Source organism: Bos grunniens, chromosome X (assembly GCF_055505025.1).
Source record: "Bos grunniens cultivar Pamir isolate PY7600 chromosome X, Bosgru_T2T1.0, whole genome shotgun sequence".
Taxonomy (NCBI): Eukaryota; Metazoa; Chordata; class Mammalia; order Artiodactyla; family Bovidae; genus Bos; species Bos grunniens.
Window position 1 is genome coordinate 49,357,866 of NC_141194.1, and position 9,063 is coordinate 49,366,928.

Here is a 9,063-nt window from a genome sequence, read left to right on the forward strand (position 1 = left end):
AGTGTTTCTGGGGATGATTTCCCCGTGAATTGGGTGGGGGAACAACTGATTCCATGATTTATTTGGTCATTTTAGAGCGTTTCATCCTAAAGTGGGTGTTGCCATTTGCTTTTTCTTTTTATAATCACAGAGGCTAGTGAAGCTGGGGGCAGTGACAACATGGCAGTAGGGAGGTTGATTAACTGAGTTCCAAGTTTTAAATGTACATTTGTTATCCTCGATTTTCAAAAGCTGCTCTGTAAGTGTAGTGTGTGACCTTAGAGATAATACTGACAGTGGCACAGGCGCGACTATTAACTGCTAGTATGCACAAAAGTCGCCTCAGCCTTCTTCTGAATGGAGCCCTCCCTCCAGGTGCCAACTACAGTCACTGGTTCTGAGGTTAGGGAACTCATCCAAGTCTTCTCCAAGAAAGCTTTAGTTAGCTGCTGCTACAGCCCCAGGCTTCATTGTGCGGGTGGCTGAGCAGCCCCATCTTGCTCTTTTCCTTCAGTCCTTACTAAGGAAACCCACCTCAAAACCAGCAAAATTATTCCCATTGCTGCCAAGGACTAGGGAGCTGGAGCCTTTGAGCCTAAACTCAGCCCTGCCCACACTGAACCCCTCTATGTCCTTACCTTCCCTGTTGAACCCTGCATCCGTGCTGCTCCCCTGTTCCAGTCTTGTTGCTGACCCTGAATCCCGCCATGTTGTCATTCCTGACCGTGGTCCTGGAGCCTGCTATCATCAGCCTTTTGGTCCCTATAGCTAGCTGTCTTTTCCACCTCTGTCACTTTCCCAGAGAAGACAGTATTCAAACATCTGAAAAGGGAACTCCTCAAATCCACAGAAAGAATCCAGCTTTGGTAGAACATCCTATTAGGTAATTTTGATGTCGTTTGAAAAAGATCCCATATTTAGATTGACTTCACAATGCTACCCTACCATTTTGTCCTCTTGCTTTCTTAGCAAGATGTGTCTCTGCTACTGAAGTAATTTTCACTTTTAGATAACTTATAGGTGCTCTACAAAGCAAGCTATACGCTTGATTCAGTATCAGTAAAAAAAAAAAAAAAAAAAAAGCTAGGCAAGAATTATATCATTTCAAGAAAATACGAATTTCTATTTCAAAGAATTTCCTGAAATTGGTGACCTGCAGGTGAAATCTTTTCCAGAAAAAGATTCCAAAAGTGACACAAGAGTTGGGGAAAATTGATTACTAGCATCCTTCAAACTGACCCTCTCTCCAACCCTCTCTCCAATTTTGAAGCATATTTAGCAGAAAGGATAACAGTTAAAAGATAGTTTGCCTACTGATACAGAAGAACTGTGAGTTCTTGAAGAATTAGAGAAAGGGAGATTTGATACATATGTTTGATAGAAATCCTCACACTGTGTTTAAAGATGAAGAGGATGAAATGTCTTCAAAGAAGAACAGCAGAGGAAAGATGCATGTAGATATTACCAAAAATAACCAACTTTCTTATTCAGATAGCTCTCAAATTGAGGCCAGAAATGCAGGGTGCAGGATCAAGGGATTATGACATAAATAAATTAATATAATCCTGTGCCATCCATGTATTTTTATCATTCTGCTTAGCCTGAAAGTTTGGGTTCAAATAAATACAGAAAAAAAAAACACCCCACAAACTCAGTAAAGGCAATGGCAAGCAAACAAAAGGGAAATAATATCTGTATTAACTATATGCCAGATATGATAAATACCAAAGCACCTACTGACATTAACAAAGTTTTCATTTATGTGGTGAATGGCGAATATCACCTTGCTTTCCCAGAACTGACTTTGAAGTCTCCCAAAGGAGAGAATGGTTATAGCAGTGCAAGCATTGCAGCTGGCATCAGTGAAAAAGGATGACCTCTGGAAAGCGGTAACCATGAAGGTCACTTTAAGTATCATGATAGTGGTGAAGAGGAAAAGCAGGAGCAAGATAGTCTTTCAAAGGAAGATCTGCCTTCATTTGAATCATCTAAGATAACTGAAGAAGTGAAGTGTCATGCCAGCCACTGCTTTTTCCAAGTAGAGCAGAAAGAAGATTCAGAAAAAATGGAAGAGAATGTTTCAAAGCCTAAAGATGCCAATTTACAGGAGAAAATCAAATTCAGTTATGCAAATGAAACTGCATTGTTTGGAAAAATTAAGAAGTAGACATATTAAAATTATTTGAAATAGAGTTTGTGATAAAATGATTCTTGTTAATTTCACAACAGGCTGTTTTGCTTATGTGTTAATTTTGGAAAAAAAAGAAAATCAAATGCTGAATATTTATAGCCACAATATTTTAATTCCAAGGTATTCTGTTTACTTCGCCTAATGATACAGAGGAGAAGGCAATGGCAACCCACTCCAGTACTCTTGCCTGGAAAATCCCATGGATGGAGGAGCCTGGTAGGCTGCAGTCCATGGGGTCGAGAAGAGTTGGACACAACTGAGCAACTTCACTTTCACTTTTCACTTTCATGCATTGGAGAAGGAAATGGCAACCCATTCCAGTATTCTTGCCTGGAGAATCCCAGGGATGGAGGAGCCTGGTAAACTGCCGTCTATGTGGTCACACAGAGTTGGACATGACTGAAGACTGAAGTGACTTAGCAGCAGCAGCAGCAGCAGCAGCAGCAGCAACAATGATACAGAAGTAGCATTTGCAATTATTTTTTCAAAGAAAATTGTTTGAATGTTGTTTGCAACTCTATCTTAATATAGTTTTATATGAGATATAATAGACCATCACAAAAATGTAAAGGTTTCAACTGATCTACAACTCTTGAATTTATTGCTTTTATGTTTTACAGGCATTTTTGTATTCCCATTATTGAAAGTTTTGTACCTAAATACATACTTAAAATGTAATATATTTTCTTCTGGATATTTAACAATATATTAATATAAAAGGCAAAAAGAAATGCTTAAATCTGATAAACGAAGCTATTTTTATGGAAATGGTATTAAAATGAGTTTTGAAATTAGAAAAACAAATGCTGAAGTGTTTATTATTGTTTTTATTTTAAGTAAACACAACTTATACCTCTTAGTTCCTAATAGCCCACACAGCAAACACCTAAGTAATAGAGGAAAGGCCTCTTGCCCACCTTTCTTGCAACTCTTGGCCCTAATATAGCTAAGCTGTGCTGAACGTCCTACCATTCCCCCAAATACTGCATTTTCTTTGCTTATACTGTTGCTTCTGTAATTTTTTTTGTAATGTCTTTTCTCTAGTTTATATGCCCATAAAATCCTTGTTTATTCTTAAAAACTAGCTCAAAAGCTATTTTTTTTTAAATGCCTTTCCTAGGAAAAAATATCTCCCCATTTCCATGGCAACCTTGTACATCTATTTCATCATATTTATATTACAAATATCTGTTTATATGTCTGTCTCCCACTAAACTCAGAATCTCAGATGGACCTTGACACCCATCCACAATAAAGGTTTGACAACTGAAAGCAGAGTTTTGTCATCAAAAGGCTTGGGGTTAATACAAGCTCAATTCAAGGACTTTCAATATCCAAACTAAAAAAGTATCTGCTTGGAATTATTTTTCAGTACTGAAGGTGGATGGCAATAGAACAAGGCTGAGAAGTCCAGGATCAAAAAGAGGAAAAAGGCCCTAAAGGGTAAAATGGTTCACTGAAAAAAGGAGATGTATCTGATGAATGGTAGAAGGGGGACATTTGAATCTTCAGGCTTCAAACATCAAACCCAGTTCTCTTTATGCTTATATATCTTCACATGGTATTTGAGACTTAAAGGTCTGGCTCCATCTTGAATTTGATGTTTTATACTCCACAATTTGCTTTCACGTGTTTGAATACTCTCCAGGAAACAGAATTCCTTTTCTCATTTAATATGTTCTTCTCTCCTTAACCTCAATGCTGTTTCTCCTAAGATTTCCTTGTGCTCAAAATGCAGAAAAACTGCCACTGCCCTTACGCAACTTTCTAAGCTTTTGCCTCCTCCTCTGTATCCACCCCTCACTTTTTTTTAATACCATTCTTGCAGCAGTAGTTAAATACAGGCTTGGCACCTACCAGGCAGAGTGGGCTTAGGGATTAATGAGGGCCAATCAGTGCATAGGTAGCCACAGTAAGGACGGCAGTGTTCCAGAAAGGGAGCAGTGGTTGTTCAAAGGTCAAAGAGGGAAGTCATAACATCTGGATGGCTCATGCACTGTTGAATACTCTCTCTTCTAGCAGAGGCTAAGGCACGAGTCTCCTCCTGAAAGCGGCGGTGTCCCTCCTCAGTAAGCCTCCAGAGGCCAGGCCTTGGCCTTGCACTGGCCCCATCCTGAAGGCTGACTGGCGCCTTCTCAAAGCTGTCCAGGAAGCAGAGGTTGTGGCGGATGGTATTCTTCCATCCATATGGAGCTGTCCAGAAAAAGGGGAAATGCTGTTGGGTGAAACTGTAGATTTCTTGCACATTGAGGCCACAGGGAGGGCTGTTTCTAAGTGCCAGAGCAATTAGGTGACTGTAATTGAGGGGGGGACGAGGCCAGGACTTCCTCTCCTGGCTGTTGCCTTGCCATAGGTTCTGGCTCTGGAAGCACTCCCCTTTGTTTGGGGACTGGAGGGCCACAGAGGAGTTGCTATCTTTTTCCTTGGTCTCATCTTCTGTAAGCTCCCTGTCACTGGAAAAAGAGGTGATCTGCTTCTGTAGGGGAGATTGCTTGCTGGAGGAAGATGGCAGGGACTGCATCACTGTGGCCTCTGAGCAGTTAGGTACTTCATCTTTTGTGAGTAGCTGAGGAGAAAGAAGTATGTGTGCCAGATCCTTTTTCTTACTGGGCTCTGGGGTCTCCTGGCTGCCAAGGGAGCATGCGATGTTGGGATTCACCCACATCCACAGATTGGGTTCAGAGTTAGGACGATCTTTTCCAGGACTGGATCCCCTCTCTTGAGGTACTTTTGGAGTCTCCATTACTTGAAGTCTGTATTTGGCAAGGTTCTGCTCAGCTAAGGGGCACTGGTCTGTGGTGCAAGGAAGGAAGAACTCATTTCCCATGTCCCAGTCCAGCAGCCCTGGGATCTGGCCATGGAAACTGTACCAGAACTCAGGATTTTTTAGTTTTAAGTCCATCTTTAGTCTAGAGGTGGGTGGAGAGAGATTTCTAAAAGAACAGAGATCTCTGAGGTACTTTTCAAAGCCCTTGTTGGGGCACCAGTTTTGATGCAGTTTATCTCATCTAGAGTTTATCAGAAGGTAGATATACTAGAAAGGGGGGCACCAATGCCTCACTGATTAATGGTTAGACTTGGAGAAACCATAATGTTCTGGAATGGAACTCAAAACAAACAAGTAACTAAGAAGAACTTTTTAGCAGGAAAAAAGTTGAAGGTAGAATTCCTGAGCTTTCACTGGAAGCACAGAGTCTCCATGTGAGGACCTATAAATTTTGAACTATGTGCAAACTAAGATGACTTGTATAACAGGTGCATGTCTGGCATATCTTTCAACTCTTGCTGAGTTCATTTAATGAAGGAACAAGCATATACATGTATCACATTATATTTTGAGTCATTCTTAAATGCTTTAAAAAATCATTTCATTTTTAAAGTGCCTTTTGTCAAGTGCTTTCACATAGATGATCTCAACTGATTCTCATGATGGTCCTGTAAGATAACACAGTGGTTATTATTAATCTCATGTTACAGATAAGGGAACTGAGATCTACGTAATAATTAAGACTACATATCTAAGTAGCAGAGCTAGGTCCACAGCTAAGGTCTTCTGATCCTTTCATTATGCCCATGGCCTCAATCATATTCAAAATAATGTATAAAAGAAGCAGCAATATATGTAACCTGAGTTTTTAGAGTAAGATGGAATCTATCAGAAGATAAATTGTTAGCCTCAAATCCATAACTAGAAATAAACTGTGCTATTTTAAATCTTATTCTGGGCAACAGCTTCCTTCCCTCAGGACACCTTCTCAAAAACTGAGTTCTAAACTGTACTCTGAGGACCGTACTCTCAAAATTTAGCTATGAAATGCAAGTTTCTGGAAGCTCCAGAGTTCGACTTCCCAGTAAGTTCATCCTATGGGCATTCTTAGGAAAAACAAAATGGGAAGGTTTAATTTAACTGAGTCTTCACAAAATCCATCTCTAAAGTATGTGATTTCATTAAAATCATTGCAGAAAACTATACCTCAAAAATATCAAGCAAATGTCAACAGGAGCTCCTGAGGGGACAAACTAAACCCCTATAATTTCCTTCCCATTCTTGTCCTATTCTATCCCAAATCATCCTCTATACAGACAGCCAGAGTGATCTTTCTACTGTATAAATATAAAATTTAATAATAATAACATCAACTGTTAATACTTACTGAATGTTCTAAGCACTATATGTGATTTAACTCATTAATCCTCAAAACAACCCTATGAAATACATGCTTTTGTTATTATCCCTTCATAAAGCAAACAAGATAAATTTAAAAAAAAAAGAAAAAGAAAAGCTTAACTCAGATAGTAAACATCAGAGTTGAGTTTCAAATCCAGGCAGTCTGAGAGTGTTTTTACTCACTATACTATAATCTCTTCTGTTTCTCTACGCCAACACAAAATCCTATGACTTAATGCAGAAAAAAAGGCCATCCAGAATACTATTTCTGTTTACCTTTACAGGCTAATTTATTACGTCAGCTTCTTTGCTTCATAGTCACCTCCCAGAAACAATGAACTTCTGGGATTTTCATACCTCCCCCCTATCTTCTGTGTATGGTTCTTGGCTCTAGTTGCCACCTCTACTTGGAATGGTCTACTCTCAATTGGCTTGGCTTGATTGATCCCTACTCATCTTTTAAGATGCAAGGATATTCAGTTCAGTTCAGTTCAGTTGCTCAGTTGTGTCTGACTCTTTGCGACCCCTGGACTGAAGCATGCCAGGCTTCCCTATCCATCACCAATTCCTGGAGCTAGCTTAAACTCATGTCCATCGAGTCAGTGATGCCATCCAACCGTTTCGTCCTCTGTCATCCCCTTCTCCTCCTGCTTTCAATCTTTACCAGCATCAGGGTCTTTTCCAATGAGTCAGTTCTTCGCATCAGGTGGCCAAAGTATTGACTTTCAGCATCAGTCCTTCCAATGAATATTTAGGACCAATTTCCTTTGCAATTGACTGGTTTGATCTCCTTGAAGTCCAAGGGACTTTCAAGACTCTTCTCCAACACCACAGTTCAAAAGCATCAATTCTTCATCACTCAGCTTTCTTTGTAGTCCAACGCTTATATCCATACATGACTACTGGAAAAACCATAGCTTTGACTAGACGGACCTTTGTTGGCAAAGTAATGTCGCTGCTTTTTAATATGCTGTCTAGGTTGGTCATAGGTTTTCTTCCAAGGAGCAAGCATCTTTTAATTTTATGGTTGCATTCACCATCTACAGTGATTTTGGAGTCCAAGAAAATAAAGTCTGTGACTGCGTCCATTGTTTCCCCATCTATTTGCCATGAAGTGATGGGACCAGATGCCATGATCTTAGTTTATTTTTGTTGTTTTTTTTTTTTTTTTCTTTTTATGATCTTAGTTTTTTGAATGCTGAGTTTTAAGCCAGCTTTTTCACTCTTCTCTTTCACTTTCATCAAGAGGCTCTTTAGCTCTTTTTTGTTTTCTACCATAAGGGTAGAAACATAAGACCAGAAACTATAAAACTCCTAGAGGAGAACATAGGCAAAACACTCTCCGACATACATCACAGCAGGATCCTCTATGACCCACCTCCCAGAATATTGGAAATAAAAGCAAAAATAAACAAATGGGACCTAATTAACCTTAAAAGCTTCTGCACATCAAAGGAAACTATTAGCAAGGTGAAAAGACAGCCTTCAGAATGGGAGAAAATAATAGCAAATGAAACAACCGACAAACAACTAATCTCAAAAATATACAAGCAACTCCTACAGCTCAACCCCAGAAAAATAAATGACCCAATCAAAAAATGGGCCAAAGAACTAAATAGACATTTCTCCAAAGAAGACATACAGATGGCTAACAAACACATGAAAAGATGCTCAACATCACTCATTATCAGAGAAATGCAAATCAAAACCACTATGAGGTACCATTTCACACCAGTCAGAATGGCTGCGATCCAAAAGTCTACAAATAATAAATGTTGGAGAGGGTGTGGAGAAAAGGGAACCCTCTTACACTGTTGGTGCGAATGCAAACTAGTACAGCCACTATGGAAAACAGTGTGGAGATTCCTTAAAAAACTGGAAATAGAACTGCCTTATGACCCAGCAATCCCACTGCTGGGCATACACACTGAGGAAACCAGAAGGGAAAGAGACACGTGTACCCCAATGTTCATCGCAGCACTGTTTATAATAGCCAGGACATGGAAGCAACCTAGATGTCCATCAGCAGATGAATGGCTAAGAAAGCTGTGGTACATATACACAATGGAGTATTACTCAGCCATTAAAAAGAATACATTTGAATCAGTTCTAATGAGGTGGATGAAACTGGAGCCTATTATACAGAGTGAAGTAAGCCAGAAGGAAAAACATAAATACAGTATACTAACGCATATATATGGAATTTAGAAAGATGGTAACAATAACCCGGTGTACGAGACAGCAAAAGAGACACTGACGTATAGAACAGTCTTATGGACTCTGTGGGAGAGGGAGAGGGTGGGAAGATTTGGGAGAATGGCATTGAAACATGTAAAATATCATGTAAGAAACGAGTTGCCAGTCCAGGTTCGATGCACGATACTGGATGCTTGGGGCTAGTGCACTGGGACGACCCAGAGGGATGGTATGGGGAGGGAGGAGGGAAGAGGGGTCAGGATGGGGAACACATGTATACCTGTGGCGGATTCATTTTGATATTTGGCAAAACTAATACAATTATGTAAAGTTTAAAAATAAAATAAAATTAGAAAAAAAAAAAAAAAAAAGGGTGGTGTCATCTGCGTATCTGAGGTTCTTGATATTTCTCCCTCCAGTCTTGATTCCAGCTTGTGCCTCATCCATACCAGCATTTTGCATGATGTACTCTGCATAGAAGTTAAATACATATACATATACAGCCTTGACATACTCCTTTCCCAATTTT

The 9,063-nt window shown here is 39.7% G+C and overlaps 1 protein-coding gene across 1 annotated transcript; it reads right to left on the minus strand.

Annotated features, from left to right (window-relative positions):
- Nucleotides 1–2,737: 2,737 nt before the first annotated feature.
- Nucleotides 2,738–5,072, minus strand: FOXR2 (forkhead box R2). The gene has a single exon (XM_086390169.1). The coding sequence runs from the start codon at nucleotides 5,070–5,072 to the stop codon at nucleotides 4,122–4,124; it is 951 nt and encodes a 316-aa protein (XP_086246295.1). The 3' UTR covers nucleotides 2,738–4,121.
- Between the last annotated feature and the right edge of the window lie 3,991 nt (nucleotides 5,073–9,063).